Source organism: Nannospalax galili, unplaced genomic scaffold, assembly GCF_000622305.1.
Source record: "Nannospalax galili isolate Female #2095 unplaced genomic scaffold, S.galili_v1.0 scaffold2271, whole genome shotgun sequence".
NCBI classification, from domain to species: Eukaryota; Metazoa; Chordata; class Mammalia; order Rodentia; family Spalacidae; genus Nannospalax; species Nannospalax galili.
In genome coordinates, this window is record NW_008329329.1 from 411,642 (window position 1) to 431,181 (window position 19,540).

Sequence of the window (19,540 nt, forward strand, 5' to 3'; positions counted from 1 at the left end):
CTGAGTGGCTGTATTCCCCAGCCCCCTCCCCTGAGGTCCCAGGTTGTGTACGGCAGTAGCTTTGCCTCTGTGTTAGACTTACGGTGGGAACAGGGGAGGTTTCTGTCAACTGCAGTTTCCATTTGGGGAGGACTGATTCTCAAAAATGGACTTCATCTCCCTTGAAGACCAGCCATGGCCTTGACACCGCACGTGGTCCTGGACACCCAGGCCCTGATTTTACCTCTCCCTGACACCAAGAGGTTTTCCATCACTTTTCTGTTACTCTTCTACAACCCCTATGCACTTTCACCAACTAACAGAACTTCTAGAGATGAAGGAAGAAGAACATTAGACAAGGATTTGGGGTGTTGGGGGTGAAGGATGAGTATGTTAAAATACACTGTATCCAGGTATGGAATCCTCAAAGAATCAATAACAGTGTTACATTAAGAAACATTTTTCTAAGAATACATGATTAATAACTCAGTTAAAACCACTTCTTTAAAATGCTTTATCAGAAAGTATTTCATTACCTAAGGCATAAGTTTCTTGTTACTACATTTTTACTTATTTTGACAGAGAGAGAAGAGAGAGAGAAAAAGAGAGAGAGAGAGAAACGTATCAGAGCATGCATGTGGTGGTCAGAGGGCAGCCTTTGGACATTGATGCTCTCCTAGCATGTGAGCCCCAGGAATCGATCTTAGGTTGTCAGCTTGGTGGCAAGTGCCTTTACCCACTCAGCCATCTTGCTGACCCAGGCAGAAGTTTCTTATTAGAAAAATGATGATGTTGAAAAAGTAGAAACGTAGATGATGGATATTTAGGAAAAATTTCATTGTGAAAACTTGCAGAAGATGGGCGTTGTCCCTACTCCCTTGACCCAGAGGTAACCACAGGAACGTGGCTTGCAACATGCCTGTCTCTCCAGACTGCTGCTGAGGCAGTTGTCATTGTTCCCACAACCAGTATGGGATGGTAGAACTCAACTCAGAAGCGCACTGCTCGGCAGCAGGTGCCCCGGCCTCTCATCAAACACCTTCCAGCCTCCCACTGTAGTGCCTGAAATGCGTTGTTCAGGACAGCTGGGTGAGGCAGCAACGTTTGATAAGTGCTGGTGTCCGTACACAGTAGGGGTCACCCTTTGGGTTGTGTTCTTTTACCATAGAAATTCTCACAGATGAGCGCTCTCTTCTGTTGTGATTGACCCACACCTCTGCTTTAACTGGTGGTAGCAGCCTGTCCTGTGGCCTTCCTCGCCGCTCTGCCCGGCCTCTCCACACACGGAAGGGTTGTTTGTTCTCTCATTTACTTTGTAGACTCTGAGTGGATAAGAGTCTCCTACTTTTTGTCTGACCGCTGTAGAAAGCCTCCACCTCAGAGGTGCAGATCTAACTCACCGTCTCTGATGGCTGTTCTGGCTTTTGTGGATGTTCTGTAACCTTCTGCTATTCTTCATGGACTTGTGCGTGTTTGGGCCATAAAAAAACATCTCTAGATAGACTGTTCACCACCAGAGAAAGGCCAGGGTCTACGTACGTTTCTAATCGGCCGTTTGGACTTCCTTTCCAATGAAACGTCACCATGTTGTAGCATTAAGTACACAGGCGTTCCCACATGCTTTGTTTTGTGCATGAGGAATATTAAACTTGTTTGTGTGTAGATTTTCATTTCACACCTTTGGGGGAACTTTTTGTAGAGATTTTTGTGTGAGAAGTTCCCGTGTCTGAACTCGCAGCATTGCTCTCATTGGCTTTCTCCCGAGTTACTGCCAAGTCTCTTCTTTGGTGGTGTGATGGTCGAGATCATGAAGCTCACGGAAGGCTTCCCTCCTTGTGACCAGTGCTTAGTGTTTCTTTACAAGGGAGCTTCCGATCTCTCCATTTTTGGGCTCTCTCTCTCTCTCTCTCTCTCTCTCTCTCTCTCTCTCTCTCTCTCTCTCTGTCTTTATAGAGGAAACAAGAAATACATTGACGCAAGGATTTCCATTTAGGGTAAAATGTATGTGGAATAAAATTACTAATACATAAAGAGAAAATATGACACAGAGAACCCAGGAAGGTAAAATCTGACGTTACTTGAAAAGATAAGAGGAAGGCATGCTGACGTAGGCAATGTTAGTGTTAACGTGTCCTCGCTAGTGAGTTACTGGGGACGTGGGACTGTCCCTGCTTTATGGTCACTAGGTAAGATCACTAGTTTTAATGTTTCACTTTTGAATTTCATGTAAGGGCTGGGAACACTGCTTGGAGGCAGAGCACTTCTTAGCACGCCTTGGCCTTCAATCCCCAGTATCACAAAAAATTTTTCACAAGTTACCTAATTTTAAATTTCACATACTTTTTAGTTTCATCTTAAATTTTATCTATGTTTATCTTAGACTATTTAAGAGAAGAAGAGACAAGGGAACATGTGCTAAGGGGGAAGGAACTGGTTAAATCGTGTCCCATCTGCCTGGTTTGACTTAGAGTAGTGAAACAAAGTCATATGTGTTGAGGAAAACCAGTCCTGCCTGCACAGAGCCTATTGGATTGTCTACTTGACAGAATCTTTTTAAAGTGTAGATGACAGACATAAGAATTCACTCTTGTTAGAGAGCTGCCGAATCGCCCACAGTCGTCCGCCTGGTCTAACTTGGAGCTGGTCATTCTGTAGGGTGTGCTGTACACAGCTCACCCCCAGACTTACAGAAGGTTGTATTTGGTGGAAGAAAGTTTGAATGTGTGATACAACTTTGAAAGGTGAAATTTTTCATATTTACGTATGTAATTGCTTTTCACCCCTGTTGAGTCGATTATTTTTGGTTACTGGTGTAACTGATTGTCCTTCCATTTGCAACAAATAGTCTGGGTTGGACATTTCCTGTTACCCGTTTTGACAGGTTGCCTTTGTTGCCATTTCCAACAGCCATCCATCGGAACAGCCCCCGTCCTGTGAAGGTGCCTCGGTGCCACAGTGATCCTCCTAACCCTCACCTCATCATCCCAACGCCAGAGGGATTCAGGTACCTGGTGCTCCCGCAGTCACCAGCTCTCCTCTGATGTGCATGCTCTGGGGTCCTGGGGTGCTTGCTGTGGAGATCAGTGTTCTTCCTTCTCATGTCCAGGTGCTTTGTAAAGCTCTTGTTTGTGTTATCTTGAAGACACACCATAGTGCTGAAGCACAAAAGAAAGAGACGTGAACATTTAAAGCAAACCTGCACCTTTCCAGATAACTGAGCTTCTCGGCTTCTTTATAACCCTCAAGCTACTACGTGCTTTCTGGCTTTGGAGTGATGCTTTCTTTTTCTTTCTTGAAAAATAAATTTACAGGTTACAAAGCGTAGTAAACTTTTGTCATTTTAGAGAACACTAATGCATCTCTCAATTCCCATCAATGAAGCTGCCTCATGCAACAGATGGCCAGGAACACAAAGGTCACGATGGCCAAGTGTAGAGTAAGAGACTGCAGAATGTCAGAGTGTGGTCCTTGGACAGGACTCCTCTGTTAAACTTCACCCGGCCAGGACTCAGGGACCATTTAGGAAGAGGGTGGGGAAAGACTGTGAGAGCCAGGGAGGAGGTACATAACCATATGGAAATAGAGTCCTACAGGCTCCTGGGACCTTCCTTATATGAACCTACAGCAATGGTGTCAGCATGCACAGGACTCATGCAAAGTCAAGCAGACAAAAACCCAGCATAGAACTGCAGAAATGGGCAACAGGCCCCAATCTTAGTTGAAGAATTATTGGCAGCTGATTACTGCTGGGTGAGGAAGAGTTGATCTTCTTAAAGGGTGAGACTCTAGATAGGCTGACTAGAACTCGGGGGATGAACTTGCACTGAGGGACGTCTAGGGGACACTAACTTGACATGATAGGCTTTAACACAAATGACAGAATGTATGACTTCTGGTCGGGGTACTATGGTAGGGGGCTAATGGGGAAGTGGGTATAAAGCTGATTAAAAATGTTTTGTGTGAGCCAGGTGTGGTGGCACACGCTTTTAATCCCAGCAGTCGGGAGGCAGAGGCAGGCGGATCTTTGTGAGTTCAAGGCCAGCCTGGTCTACATAGTTCCAGGGCAGCTGGGGCTACAGGGAGACCCTGTCTCAAAAAGACCAGAAAAAAGAAAAAAAGTTCTGTAGGAAATTTAAAAGTCAATAGAAAATTTACAGGAAAAAAAAGAAGAGCAGAGATCTGGAGAGGCCTCCAGTGTTGGCTTTCATCGTGTGTGTCCTTACGAATTCAGTTGACACCAGAGTGAGTGCCCACGCTCACAGTGTTGTCCTTGAATTGGCCTTTCTACATCTTGAGGTAGCGCATGGCCCCTCTTTACCCAGTAGAGTCCCTTTTGCAAGCTAACAGGACTTTCTAGGTAAAGACCATCATTACTAAAAAAACCTTTGATACTAGGGGTTTTCACACACTAGAATCTAAACCAGCAGTTTGTATGTTCTATTTTTAAGGATTTCCCTTCTCCCGTGTTTTACGTGGTCCACCCCTTTCTTACTGTGTTCCTGAAGCCTTTCCTCTCGCCCTAGCGCTCGGGCCGGGCCTCCAGACGCTCGGAACCTCTGCGGCCCCACCGCCGCCGCCGCCGGTCGCCCTGGCCCCTGTGGTGGGGACGCTGCGCCGCCCAAACCCATCAGCACTGCCCCTGACGCCAGGTAGTCCACGAGCAGCATGTCCCCAACCCCGCGCCCCTCACACGTCCCCGTGGGGTGTGTCATGGGGTGACCGGGGTTCTTTCCTCTCGTGTTTGGTGCTTGGGGCCCTGTGGCTTGTCAGCCCCCAGACCCTGCAGGAAGACTGGACCATTACCAGTGTTGACATCCTCCTCCGGACCAGCTTTAGCAGAAGTGGCCTCTGGCTCCACCGACTTCACTCTGAGTATCAGAGGAAGGGCCTGGGCGAGAGGGAGGCGGGAGCCACCCTGGCCTTTCCCAGGCAGTAGCACAGGCAATTCAGAGCCAGTGTGGAGAAAGGACTGGCTTCTTTCTTAGTCCACTGTAGGTGGGGTACAAGGGGCTCTGCCAACATCCTCATCTTCCAGGACGGAAGGTGGTGTCCAAAATTAACGACATTTGGGTGATTTAGTGAAAAATGGAATTGTGCTGGAGCTCAGTGCTGTGTTCAGCTCATAGGGTGTAGTGTGAGAACAGGAAGGTGACTTCACACTTAGAAGACTAAAATGTTGTTAGACTCATTTTAACAGCATTCCAGACTTCCTACAAACATCCAGTATTGTTACTCATTAAAATAATTAATATTCCTAATTTTTACTGATAAATGGCTATTACCGTAAAAAATTAAAAGTGTTTTGTAGCTTTAGCCATTAACTGAAAAACAATATTAACAAAATGTTAGACTCCCATTTCCTGCTTGTTTTTACTTTCAGAGCATTCGTGGCAAATATTTTCACATTTGTTTCCCTGTCCCTGTGGGGCACTAAGTCCTACCTGGACTGTCGTTTCTGTAAGTGCAGAGAAGGGAAGCGGCTGGAACATACCCAGAGTGGAGCTCGGCTCCCAGGGCAGCACCTGCATTCCCACGAGTTCACTCGGAACTGGATGGGAGGAGATGGCCTGCCTCTGTAAGGTTGAGGGACTGGCGTCGAGCCCTTCAGTTAGTGGGCCGCCTTCACATGCCCACAGCTCGTCTTTTGCATTCATGCATCTTAACGCTGTCCATAAGCAGTTTTTGAACACATTGCAGAGAGCATTGTGTAAATATTAGTCCTAAATTTGGATGTACGTGGCATCTAGGGTTGTAATAGCATCATGGTCTTGAAGTCTTGTTTTTTGTATGTTTTTTTTTTTTAAATATCAAATAACAAAGTGTGCTTTTGAGACAATGTGTTTATGACCACAGTTTTAAAAAAAACAAAACACACAAAGATGTACGAGGGTGGTCACACAAGGCCACCTGCATCCGCTTGCTTTCCTGGTGGTACTGGGGAGCGGCCACAAGGATGGTAGGTTGGGTCACTCCTGCTGAGGTTTGCTGTGTAGACTAACAGCATGCAGCATGGCCCTGTGGAATGGGGTCATGGGGATACCCATGGATCTGGTGTCAGGCCATATTATGTCTCCTGAGCTCCCAGGGACATTTGCTTTAGATTTTGTTTGACCTAGGAACTAGTTATTCTGGCCTTCAGTTCTATCACTGCAAATCACTTTGGCAGTGCTGGGCTTGCTGAAACCGACATCCACTAATGCCCAAGAGCTGACTCTTAATTTCAGGATTTTTTTTCAAGCTTGTTTTTCTACAGAAATTGGCAAACTTTACAGTTCCCTCTATTCCCCCACATCCCATTCACAACTAGCGGTTTCACATTCACAGATGCACCACTTCGTGGAGGATGTGCTTTTGAACCTCATTCAGTTTTCTACCATTCACATCCGTATACATGCCCAGTTGCTAATAAACTGATTCCATTTAGATGGCATTCTTCGGTTTCTTGAACTGCAGTTTTAACGCTTCCCTTATTTGATCCAGCTTTTTCTCCTGCTGGGTTCATTCTCGTTGCTGAACGTGTAACTTTGTTCTGTAACTTTGCTCTTTGAAACACGAAGCTTCTTGCGCTGTACTTGCTTGGCTACTGCTTGAGAAATCCTTGGGCATTCCCTTCTGTTTTCTGACTGCATAGAGATTTGAAATCTTTTGAATCATGTGATGATGGTTTTAATATTTTTATTCTAATTAAGCACTTAACTGTAACCTGTTGCTAACCTTAAATAACACCTAAGTCTGACTGACAACCTTTATTCATCCTGGGATTGAGTTGGCGCTTTCCGTGCCCCCAGGTGTGTTTAAGAACACGTGGTTTGTTCTTGTTCCTCGAGTTTGTCGTACAGAACAAGCTGTTCTGTAGGCAGAAGCTGTGGGGCTAAGGCCCCTCCTAACGGTCTCCAGGAGGTCTGTGTCTCAGTAGCAGCCCTGCTCATCTGAGTGACAGGTTTTGTGGGTCTGGCCCATGTGTTGTCCTCTGCCCACTAGATGTCGGTTGCACCTTCCCAGGCAGGACAGTCACAAGTATCTATAGACTGCCAATATCCTCTGAGGCAGTGTTGTCCTAATTGAGAATCAGGACTCTAGAAGATTCTCACAGATCTGTCATCTTAAGTTCCATTGAATTGATAGCTTAATTGTTGTTGTTGTTGTTGTTGTTTTTAAATGTTAAAACAGGGGTTCCAGTGTCCCTGAAAATGATCGCTTGGCTTCCATAGCTGCTGAGCTGCAGTTCAGGTCCCTGAGTCGGCACTCAAGCCCCACAGAGGAGCGTGACGGTGAGTGTGGTGGCAGTCTGCCAGTTCTGTTAAACACACAGGAAGGGAGATGAGCCACCGAGCTTAAGGAGGGGCCTAGCTTGCACGCCTTAGCCTTTTAATGTAGCTTTACATATTCTAGGTTGGGTTTATGCTTTTTATAAAAGCATCATGCTCTTACTTTAAAAGTTTAAAAGTGCTACTGTTTGTTGCAATAGGGTGGTCCCCAAAAGCTGCCTCTCAAATAGGGCTCCCCAGAACACAGACAGTGCTCTGTGGCCTGTTACCTTTGCAAAGTTGTGAAGTTCTATAAGAGAGCTGGAGAGATGGCTCAGTGGTTAAGAGCTCTGGCTGCTCTCGCAGAGGACCCGGGTTCAATTCCCAGCACCCACATGATGACTACTGTCTGTAACTTCAGTTCCAGGGGATCTGTTGCCTCTTCTGTTCTTCACAGCATCACACAGCACGGGGTGGGTAGGGGGTGCACGCGAACATTCAGGCATTAACACACACATTAAAAAGAAAAAGATCAATCAAAAAAAAGTTCTGTGAGAACATCTTCATTTGGTGCTGACTCACTATGAGCTGATCAGCACCGAGAGCCAATGGTGCAGTCACATACTTAGTTCATGAATCTTAATTTGTATAAAACATCTTCTTGCAGAGCCAGCGTATCCAAGAAGTGATTCAAGTGGATCAATACGGAGAAGTTGGGAACTTCGGACGCTTATTAGCCAGACCAAAGGTAGAGAGATTGCGGTACGGGCAGTGCATTTGGGAGTGTTTGAGTTGAAGATCTCTTTAACTTCTGAATCATTAGGTCTTCTACGTCTGACATCACAGTGCCTGTCATGTACTCTGTGGGCATTTTCTGTTTCTTGCAATAAATTACAAGAGCCTTTGGGTTGACTCATCTTACATTCTTAAGCAGCTTAGCATGATTCCTTAATATTGTATTTGTGAAATAAATAAGCATTCATTTTTATGCCAAGAAATTGAGAGAGGGGGCTGGAGAGATGGTTCAATCAAGAGCACTGGCTGCTCTTGCAGAGAACCTGGGTTCAGTTGCCAGCACCTACTTGATGTCTAACAACCATCCATAACTCCAGTTCCAGTTCTGATGCCCTCTTCTGGCCTCTGTGGACATTGCACGTACATGGTGCACTTATATATACATGCATACAAAAACAAAACACCCATGTACATGTAATAATTTATTTTAAGAAAGAAATTGAGGGAAAGAACTTTGGCAGGTGGGAGATGGGGACAAGTAAGTCACTGTGGAAAGACTGTCCACTAGCCTGCATTACGGAGGAAATGGGACCTTGGATAGACAGAATTCCAGCACAGTGAGTCAATGTGGAGAGTTAGTGCTAGACTAAGGCAGGGTGATAGTAGCAAGAAACAGTCGATGGGCCCTGCGACAGATTCGTACGTGTTGAGGAGACTTCTGGGCTTGAGCCTGGGAATGGAGTGGGAGGGACACAGGGTGGATAAGATGACATACACCAGCAATCTCAGCATCACCAGTGACAGAAGTTCCCCTGTGGATTTTCCCCTGCTCTTCACGCTTTTGAGAACAAATACTTGATGGGCAGGTAAAACTGGGAACCACAGAGATGCTATTTCCTCTTGGAAAAGTCACAATTCATGTTGACATGTTAAAGACCAGGAATTCTTGAGAAAGGCTTGTTTGTTTTTTAATCCTAGCACTCGATCTCTGTGGGATTGAGGCCAGGCTGGTCTATCTAGTGAGTTCCAGGCCGGCTGGGACGACAGGGAGACCCTGTCTCAAAAAGACCAAAACCAAAAAGAGGGATGGAGAGGTGGTTCTGGTTAAGAGTACATAGTGCTACTGCAGAGGATCTGGGTTTGGTTCCCAGCACTCAGGTTGGGTGACTCATAGCTGCCTGAAATTCTGTCTGATACCTCTGGCCTCTGTGAGTACTGGCACTCCGAGATACACATATACATAATTCAAAATAAAATAAATCGTTAAAACTAAATAAAATAAGGGCTGGAGAGATGGCTCAGTGGTTAAGAACACTGGTTGGTCTTGCAGAAGACCCAAGTTCGAATTCAACACCCACATGGCAGCTAACAACTGTCAGTAACTCCAGTCCCAGGGGATCCAACAGCCTCTTTTGACCTCCACAGGCATTGCACGACACAGGTGCACTTACCTACATGCAGGCAATACACGCATACACATAAAATAAAAATAATAAATAAAAAAATTTAAAGCTAAATAAAATAAAGAGCTTTTTGCAAAAATTTTAACAATGGGATCCGCAACCTCTTAGTTGTAAAAAAAAACTTGTCCAGTATTTGGTGTATATACAGGTAAAAGAAACAAATTAGGATATCAGGTTCAAAGAAATGATTGTAGCTTTTAAAAATTATTTTATTTTATATGTGAGTGTTATACCTGCATTTGTATAAATGTACCCATGTTGTACACTGCCTACAGAGGACAAAAGAGGGTCTTATAGCCCCTGGAACTGGAGTTACGGATGGGGACAAAAGAGGGTCTTATAGCCCCTGGAACTGGAGTTACGGATGGTTGTTAGCTGCCAAGTGGGTGTTGGGATTCGAACCACGGTCTTCTGCAAGAGCAGCCAGTGCTCTTAACCACTGAGCCAACTCTCCAGCTCTGAAATTATTGTGGTGGTTTTTTTTGTTTTTTGTTTTTTTGTTTTTAAGTAAAGCATAAATCTTTGGGAATGGCATTTTTTCAAATAACTTATAGTCATCCAGATCTTTAAAGACCCCTTGCCTGCAGGGCTGGAAAGATGGCTCAGCAGTTAGCACACTGACTGTTCCTGCAGAGGACCTGGGTTCAATTCCCAGCACCTACATGGCAGCTATGAACCGTCCTTAAGTCCAGTTCCAGGGGAATCCGAGGTCCTCTTCTGACCTCCATAGCATTGCACGACACAGGTGCACTCATATATATGCAGGGAATATACTCGTACACATAAAATAAAATAATAAATAAAATATTAAAAAAAAAAAAAAACCCCTTGCCTGCTAGAGCACTGAGTCTTTTGGATAGCTAGTCAGTGGTTTCAGGCTCCATGTAGTAAACCATTCCTGGCTGGTAGAGCAGAGTCTGATTGGCCTTTAGCAGCACTTTTCACAATAGCTAAGGTGTGGGATCAGCCTGGGTATGCTTCAACAGATAAAGTGGTAATGGAGTACTAGTCAGCAATGAAGAATAATGAAATTACGTCACATGCAGGAAAATAGATGGAATTGGAGATCATCATGCCAAGCAAAATGAAGCCAAACTCAGAAAAAGAAATATTATATGTAGAATCCAGACCTTGGGGGGAAAAAAAAAAAAGAGTAAGGATTGAAAGCAGAGGAGAGACATTGGGACAAGGGAGAGGACCAAGGAAGGAGGGAGGCAGGAGAGGGAGGAGGGAGGCAGGAGAGGGAGGAGGGAGACTAAAGCTCCTGACACACACACCAAGGACACTGGTACAATGAACGTATCCTAGTGAAGGGTAGAGGGAGTTGGAACCAGCAGGGGCGTCATCTGTATGCACACAAGGTATGTCTCCCGTAAGCTATGATGAAGTAGGCTGGCGTATGATGCAGGCCCGGATGGGAAGGTGGGTGATGAGAACAGTACCTGGTGTGGACTGGTATTATCTGTGTGCTAGGCATGTCATTGAATCCTCAGGTCGCTCTGATTCACTGTTACTACCTTCATTTCACCCAGTGGGTATGTAACACAAAAGCCAGTTAGTTGGCCCACTGTCAAGCCCCCAGAAAACCACAAGGCCAGGGTTGGCCCATGCAGTCTGATTCCACAGGCAGGAACCCCATTCCTAGGTGATCAGAAATGGCTTCCTAGGAGAACTGCACACTTCAGTTGAGGTGTGTGATCTTTCTCCACTGGCACTGAGGTGAGAAACCTATTTTAGGCAGAAGGGAAAGGAGAGCAGTTCCAGGTGTCAGACACATCTGTTGTGTCCCCTAAGCCTGACTGGCCAGGAGCATGTGGTGAGAGAAGAAAAGAGAAATGGCTTTTAAAAGATACCAGAGGAGAAAAACTAGGTCTGGTGTCTCTAGACCCTGGAGTCTGGGTCTGGGGCTTTGATTGGTAGGGGATGGAGAACTGAAATGCACTTGCCTAGGAGTGTAATGTGGTCAAAGCCATATGTGCCAAAGCTGGGAAACAGGAGTCTGGACTAGAGTGCGCAGAGTGGGAGCAGCCAGCACACCTGTCGGAGGCCTGAGGGGGAATTGACCTGCTAATGGAATAGGTGATGGACCATTACTGCTGTTGTCCTGGTGACCTTGTGGAAGCTGACTGAAGACAGTTGTGGGACTGACGTGTTTGCTTCCCTCTCAGACACTGCTTCCAAGCAGGGGCCCATAGAGGCCATCCAGAAGTCAGTCCGACTGTTTGAAGAGAAGAGGTACCGAGAAATGCGGAGAAGGAATATCATTGGTCAAGTTTGCGATACCCCTAAGTCCTACGACAATGTCATGCACGTTGGATTGAGGAAGGTGACCTTCAAGTGGCAAAGAGGAAACAAAATCGGTAAGGAATCCAAGGAACCGGTTCCTGGTAGGAGTGCAGTGTCTATTCTCTAGGTTCCTTGTGAATAGTTCGTCCCTTCTCTGTTGGCCAGCAAATGCAGCAAATGCTGTTCGCAGGTGAATCTTGGTGTTGTTTCAGTTCTAAAATGTTTCCGAAGAATAATACAAACTGAAAATTGAGAAAAGATTTTTAGATCATTAAATTGACTAGTTTTTCCTGATAATTCCAGAAGTTTCCAGTGGAGACCTGGAATTTTGCTCGTTTTTTCTCTTCCGTGCTCTTTTATTCTCACAAGACTATTATGTGGACAGAAACTAGATACAAATTGGGGCAGGGTACTTTTTTTTTTTTTTTATACCAAAAAGGCACCCATTTTTTTCTTTATTTCATTTTTTTTTTAATTTTTAAAAATGATTTATTTAATAACAACATACTTAGAAGAAGCATATCATTACAACACAATTGACATATTCAATAACATTTTCCTGAGGTAGGATGCATCTCTTTCAAATTTGGCTGTAAATTTTTAGGTTTACAGTTGAATTATTACAGTTATACAATATTGTACTCAGTATAAACCCTATAAGACATAAATTAAATGATGTTTTAACCTTTAAAAAGATCTCCATTTCATTATTAAAATACACAGTTTCATATAGAAAAATTCTTTTTCAATGCAATTGACATTGGATGTTTGCACATGCATTTCTAATCTCTAAATATCTGATTATTACTAGTCACAGTTGGTTACTTTCTGAGCTTCTAGGCATCTGAGCATGAATATAAAGTCATCAGGTAGATTTCAATGGTAATGTTTTTCACATCTACTAATTATTGTTTTTTAATCATTATTTTTTTATTTTTTTTTTTCATACAGAAGAATTCATTCCAAAGCAATTGACATTGAGACGTTTTCACATGCATTTCTAATCTCTATATACATGACTATCACTGGTCACAGTCGCCCACCTTCTGAGCTCCTCGGCATCTGAGCATGAGACTATTATGTGGACAGAAACTAGATACAAATTGGGGCAGGGTACTTTTTTTTAATGTTGCCTAGTTAATTAATTTTGAGGTGGAACCTCTTCTTACCAAATAGCTAGCGGTAGGATGTGTGGTATCTCAGACTCGTCCCCCATTTAAGTGCATTTATCTGTCAAGCTTTAGATCTGAGAGGCAAACAGCTTGTTAGACTTTTGGGGCTCCAGGACTCTAGGTTCTGAGGGTTATCTAGGGTGCAGCAGTCTAGCGCCTTATAAATTGTATTGACTGTAGCTCTCATTTTTGCTTGGTCGTGTGTCCCCTTGCTTCAGGGTCACAGAAGCAGTATTAGGAGACTGGTCCCCCCACACTCCAGGCCCTGCAGCAGTGCAGCCAGACAGGCTCCAGGCACACCCCTGGCCACTCCCTCCAGCCCCAGTCCCAGCCCAGACCCTTGCTGGGAACAAGGGTTCAGCGTGTTCCAGAACTGCCTACCACTTCTCCTCCTAGCTCTTCTGGGGTCTAAAACCATTTCTTCTCTGTTCAGGATATTTATGGATGAGACGTACTGATGACATTACCTGGGATTTCGTATATCGGGGAGCACTAAGAGCTCTTCTGGGTCTTAAGTAATAAGCTAGGGTAAACATGATGAAATGTCTATAAACATGCCTACAGAGCTTCAGTGACCATCTGAGGTGACTGGAGGAATGACCTACTTGTATCATTTTTAGGAGAAGGGCAGTATGGGAAGGTCTATACCTGCATCAGCGTTGACACAGGGGAGCTGATGGCCATGAAGGAGGTGAGTCAGGGCGGTAGGGCTGCAGTAAAGCACTCTGAGCATGGTCTTGGAGTACTCTCAATGGTGAGCTCCTTGGGCCCAAGTCCTGGGTTTTAGCTTAGACAGTCGGCCAACTGGCAGCCACCCTGAGTTAGCTGTGGAGCGTGGGCTATTGAGTCCAGCAAGGATGAGGGGCGGGGCCACAGGTGATTGACTGCAAAGCCGAGGAAGTGTCCTGTGGAGGGCCACAGAGGCAAAGCTAGGTGAAAGCTCAGACAAGGCACTAGCGCCCTCTGAGGGGCTCACAGGGAGGAGCCAATGAGCTTCAGGAGCAAATAGCATTCTCCCAGCCCAAGGCAAGTGGGGCAGGGGCAGGGGAGCTGAAAGGTGGCTGTGGAGGGGGTATGGAGAATGAGCTCGACTAGACCCAAAGTGAGCAGGGGCGTGGGTCACAGGGCTTTGCCCTCCTGAGTCACCTGCGCCTGCCCTTTCCGTCTTCCTTCACATCTTGTCTCCAGGTTAGTCACACATCGTTTCCCTTTTGTTTTAATTTTTGTAAAATAATATTTTTAATTGACCAGGTAACTGTATATATTCATGGTTTATGGTACAAAATGTAGATAATGTGAAATATTGACTCCAGCTAAGCATGTTCATTGCCTTTTTGTAATTTGAGATTTACTCTCTAAGTGGTGTTTAAAGGCATACGTTATTATTGACTGCAGTCACCGATTTTAACTACGGGGACTAATTTGAAGGACGTTATGCCAGGTGAAGCAGCACACCACGCACAAAGCACGCATGTTGTGTGTCTCACTCATGTATGCAGTCAGCACCAACTGTGGATTTCCTAAGGACAGAGTCGGGTCAGATCATTTGTGTTGACCAAGCCAGACTGCTAGACCTGCCTCCCGAATGCTATTCTGGGGTTAACTGTTTATATCAGCAGATATTCAAAAGGAAGACTGTGGACGTGAGGCCATAGACAGCCCGCCCGGGTCCCGTGGATCTGGGCCCCGTACGTCAACATCAGACAGCTTCACAGCTCTCCCTCTTTGATAAGACGCCCCTGCTAGCTGGTGACAGTGTCTGTAGTAATCATGATTTTTCCTTTTCCAGATTCGATTTCAACCTAATGACCATAAGACTATCAAGGAAACTGCAGATGAACTAAAAATATTTGAAGGCATCAAGCACCCCAATCTGGTTCGGTATTTTGGTGTGGAGCTTCACAGAGTAAGCAGACTTGAGTCACACTGTCCTGTGCGAGGAGTCAGTACGCTCACACAGCGCAGTCCTGGTCCTTATCACAGGTCTTCTCATTTCAGAGCATGGTAACCTTGCCTAGTTGTCAGGAAACCTCTGCTTACATCAGCTCACCTGCTCTGAAACTAGGAATGTAAGTTATAGCCTGTAGCAGTTCACCCGGAGTCATAAGCACTGCACCCTGTCCTGGCCTCCAAAGGCTTCTTCCCGAGCGCCACTTCCTGGGGTGTCATGCCTCCGCTTGCCACACACCGTTAAATGATGCTCCTTTTTCTTTTCTGTTTTTAAGAAACCTTTATAGAGTAAGAAAAAACTGAGACCTAAATTCCTTTTCCTCTGTGTTGAGTCAGAAACAGGGAAAGAGCACAACTTAGAGTGTCCTGGCATTGGCATGAACCAGAGCTGCCAGGGATCTGGGTGTTGATCTTTGGTAGATTTTCACAAGTAGGTTTGTGATCGAAAAGGATGTGTTGTAGTGCTTGACAGTATATTTGTAGGCATGAGCCCTCAGCCCCTGTCTGAGGTTGTACAGCAGACAGTCCTGGAGGATGAGAGCAGGTTATCCTGTGATTTGGAGAGGTTCCTACCAAACCATCTGTATAATCCCAGACGGGAGGCAGGCACCCCTTCTGCAGGAGGGTCATACTTGACTGAGCCACCCCTCGGCACTCAGGATGGCAGTCAGTGCCCGACCAGGAATACTGACTCCTCAGTGGTGGGGTCTCCAGCGTCCATGCCCTGATCATGGAAAAGAAGACCATAAGCAGGCTTCTGTCTCACTCCTTCCCAGGAAGAAATGTACATTCCAGACGGGAGGCAGGCACCCCTTCTGCAGGAGGGTCATACTTGACTGAGTCACCCCTCGGCACTCAGGATGGCAGTCAGTGCCCAACCAGGAATACTGACTCCTCAGTGGTGGGGTCTCCAGCGTCCATGCCCTGATCATGGAAAAGAAGACCATAAGCAGGCTTCTGTCTCACTCCTTCCCAGGAAGAAATGTACATCTTCATGGAGTACTGTGACGAGGGCACGCTGGAGGAGGTGTCGAGGCTGGGGCTCCAGGAGCACGTTATCAGGCTCTACTCCAAGCAGATCACTGTCGCCATCAATGTCCTCCACGAGCACGGCATTGTTCACCGCGACATCAAAGGTAATGCTTCTGCACCGAGCTGCCACAGGCAGTCTCCTGGGGTCCAGATGGTCTCCACTCCACCTGTGGCTTCTCCAGGGAGATACACCTTTGCTTCAAGTGTACCTCTAAAATGGGCCCTGTGCTAAGAAATGGCAGAGAACCCGGTGTCCATCCGAGGGGAGTCTTCTCTGTCCTGTCTGCAGCCTGGCTCTTCGAGCACTCTGCCCCCCAGAAATGAAGTGCACTGTTTCTGTAGGCTGGTTTGGCCTGGCTTCCTCTTTGTGCTTCTTAGTCACTTGCGACCACAGCTGCCTGTCCTGTGTCCAGGTGTGTGTTTGTGTGTGAATGAATGCCGCAAGTGCACAAAGTGAGTATAAATCCCAAATGCCTGTGAACTCAGAGCATGCAGCTGCCTCTCTGGAGAGGGAAATAGAATTTACACCGACTTCCAAATTGGAGTCCTGCTGGGGTTACATGCTGTTGATTAAAGTGCTTTCCCTCTGCTGGTAGGGGACAGGGCTCCCCTTCCACCTCAGAGCTGTCACCATGCCAGTGTCTGGACCACACCACACCCCTCACCTTTGTTTTGGAGGTCTGGGAGATAACTAAAGCAGGACAGGACTTTTGTCCCTGCTTGGCTCAGAGTTCCATCCTGTCCTGTAGTCTGAGGTTAGCCTAAACACATTTACTCAAGAATTGGCTGGCCTTCTGGCCAGAGACCAGACCCAGTCTACTGGACTATTCTGGATTGATTATACCAGAAGCTGTTCTGGCCTGGGTCTCAGACTTGTTTGCGCGCTGCTGCCTGCCCCACTCACCCTGAACCCCCAGCCTATGGCAGTGTGATGGCTGCCTGCCTGTCTACCGCATAGCTTTGTTGTCTGGGCATCTGCGTACTTAGCACCACCCATATCCAGTTGCTCTACCATGCCACCACACTGAGTCTCTGTGCACTGTTGCTGTGATGTCTGCATGTTGTATCCCAAGGCATGAAGAGAACCCCTGGATCCTTGAGAGCAAATGCTCTGTAGTTGAGTGGGGTTAAGAAGGCTAGAGAACAGATTGGGAATGACAGTGTGCAGCCCACTGTGGAGACCGACTCTGGAGGCTCTAGCTGTGAAGGATGCACATCACGTGGCTAACTGTCCCTGTGAGTGGTTGTGTTGCATTGGAAGGAGTGCTGTAAGACACATGCCGGAGAGGCGTGGCTTGGTTGAGCAAGAATTTCCTGACTGTGAGAGAAGTCCAAGCTGCCCTGGGAGGCGAGCAGCCGAGTCCAGCTGGAGTGTGCGCGTATTGCTTGTAGAAACATCGGACTGGAAATTAAGATACATGGTTTTCAGTAACAGTTTAAAATGAGCCTGGAGGTGGCCCCAGTGTGCGGCAGTGACGACTCTTAAAGACCAGTGTGCAGATTCTTTTCTGTCTCCAATTCCCTTTAGGGAAACCACTAATTGCAGATGGCCCCAGTGTTCAGGGACTGCCTCACGCATTCGTGTTTTGTGCACAATTTTTTTCTACCTAAGTCTGAATTTATGTGCATTTTAATTCAGAATCTTATCTTCTCCAATAATGTTTGTATGAGATCTGCAGATCTTTCTGTGATGCACATGGTAAGTGAAGGTTCATAGAACTTTGTATTATTTAGTTTGTGAGTAAGGTTTATTTTTGTGTGTGTTTTTCAGTTTAGATTGCCAGGTAAATGTTATAAAGCACCCACCTTACGTTTCAGAACCTGCTCAGCAACTGCTCGTTTCTTGTTAGGTGCCAACATCTTCCTTACTTCATCTGGATTAATCAAATTGGGAGATTTTGGATGCTCGGTAAAGCTTAAAAACAATGCCCAGACTATGCCTGGAGAGGTGAACAGCACACTGGGGACAGCAGGTAAGGGCTAGCCCAGCAGGCCAATGCACTCTTAACTTGAGGCAGTGGCTTGGACCTGTGCTTGCCTTCCCAGATCCATGTCAGTACAGCCCAGTAGGTCAGAAGGTTCCAGTCGCCCAGAGGGCTGCATCCTCATATACTTGGACATCTACCTGAGCACAGTAGTGACGGTGAACTAAATTGCTCCTTCAGAGCTGAGGCTGGAGGAAAGCCTCTTTCCCTTCCAGGACTCCTGGTGGTTTACACTGGTGGTATTGAAACTACCAGTTTAAGTAACCAGTTATATGGTAACTACTTGTTTTTATCATTTAGCATTAAGTTAAATTTCCTGTTTTCATTGAGAATACAATTTATTTGAAAATTTTCACGTTCAAAAGTTGCCTTTTAGAAGAGAATTCTGTCCCCAGAACATTCACTGGGTTGACTTGAAATACCTAACTTCAAGGTTTCGACATTTCCTATCACGAACTTGGGAGGATATTATAGAATATTAATTTATTTCTTGGAGCTATTAGATACATAATGCTGTGCTGTAACCCACTGCTATCACCATATCTGACTTTAAAGCTTACATGGCACCTGAAGTCATCACCCGAGCTAAAGGAGAAGGCCACGGGCGTGCGGCAGATATCTGGAGCTTGGGGTGTGTCGTCATAGAGATGGTGACTGGTAAGGTGAGCAGAGTCTGCACAGAGAAGATGACCCCCTCTCAGTCAGCCACAGCACTGAGGTTTCACCATGACTGGAGGTTCTGTGGACACATTTCTGCTAGAGAACACGATTAGAGATTAAGATACAGTAAGGATAAGGAACAGATATTTATCAGGCATACGGCCTCACGAGCTCTTAGGAGTGAGTTTATGAAGTGTCAACCTTGAGTTAAAATACAGAGAGAAGCACAGCCCATGCATCTACGGCCACCTGAGCTGTGACAAAGATTCCAAGAACTCACTGGAGAACAGACAACTCCTTTAACACGTAGTGTTGGGAATACTGGATACCCACAGTAGAGGCATGACACTAGGTCCTTACCTCACCCTGGACAAAATTCAACTACAGACGAACCAGATACTTTAACGTGGTACATGGAATTCTCCAGCTGTTGGAGTTTTGAAAAAGTAAGGAAAACTAAGATCTAGGCACAGTCAGGGCATTCTGACTAGGACTCCATTTGTTCAGGACCTTGACAGATGGGACCTCATGAAATTTAGAAGCTTCTGTACCGTTCTAGGGAGATGGTTCTTTGCTAAAGGCCCTGTCATGCAAGCCCGAGGCTCTTGAGTTGAGATCGCCTGCATCCGTGTAAAAAGTAAGCCGGTGCAGAAGCAATGCTCTTTAACCTCAGCACTTGGGGGCAGAGACAGGTGGATCTCTGGAGCTCATTGGCCGGCCAGCCAGGCCTATCAGTGAGGTCAGGTACAGTGAGAGACCCTGACACAGAAAACAATGAGGTGGAGAGTGATAGAGGAAGACACCTGAGGTCAGTCACTAGCCTTCACACACACTTTACAACCCAACCGGAAAATAGGGGGTGGGGCTAAGAAACTGAACAGAGACTTCTCAAAGAAAGAAATATAGATGGCCAAAAATATTTTAAGACATATTCAGCATCCTTAGCTATCAAGGAAATACAAATTAAAATTGCTCTGAGATTTCATCTACCCCTGTCTGAATGCTATCAAGAAAACAAATGACAGCAACTG

At 45.9% G+C, this 19,540-nt stretch overlaps 1 protein-coding gene across 3 annotated transcripts in view; it reads left to right on the top strand.

Annotated features, from left to right (window-relative positions):
• Map3k4 (mitogen-activated protein kinase kinase kinase 4) overlaps window positions 1-19,540 on the top strand; it is a 111,015-nt gene that overhangs the window by 85,412 nt on the left and 6,063 nt on the right. For 2 of the 3 annotated variants that reach the window (XM_008836706.2, XM_029565230.1), the window contains exons 16-25: window positions 2,887-2,983; window positions 4,503-4,628; window positions 7,150-7,250; window positions 7,894-7,974; window positions 11,593-11,784; window positions 13,503-13,573; window positions 14,672-14,788; window positions 15,809-15,968; window positions 17,715-17,837; window positions 18,405-18,511. In XM_008836706.2, coding sequence (XP_008834928.1) covers window positions 2,887-2,983; window positions 4,503-4,628; window positions 7,150-7,250; window positions 7,894-7,974; window positions 11,593-11,784; window positions 13,503-13,573; window positions 14,672-14,788; window positions 15,809-15,968; window positions 17,715-17,837; window positions 18,405-18,511 — 1,175 coding nt within the window. The remainder of the gene's footprint in view (window positions 1-2,886; window positions 2,984-4,502; window positions 4,629-7,149; window positions 7,251-7,893; window positions 7,975-11,592; window positions 11,785-13,502; window positions 13,574-14,671; window positions 14,789-15,808; window positions 15,969-17,714; window positions 17,838-18,404; window positions 18,512-19,540) is intronic. The other variant, XM_008836711.2, reaches the window with a different exon arrangement.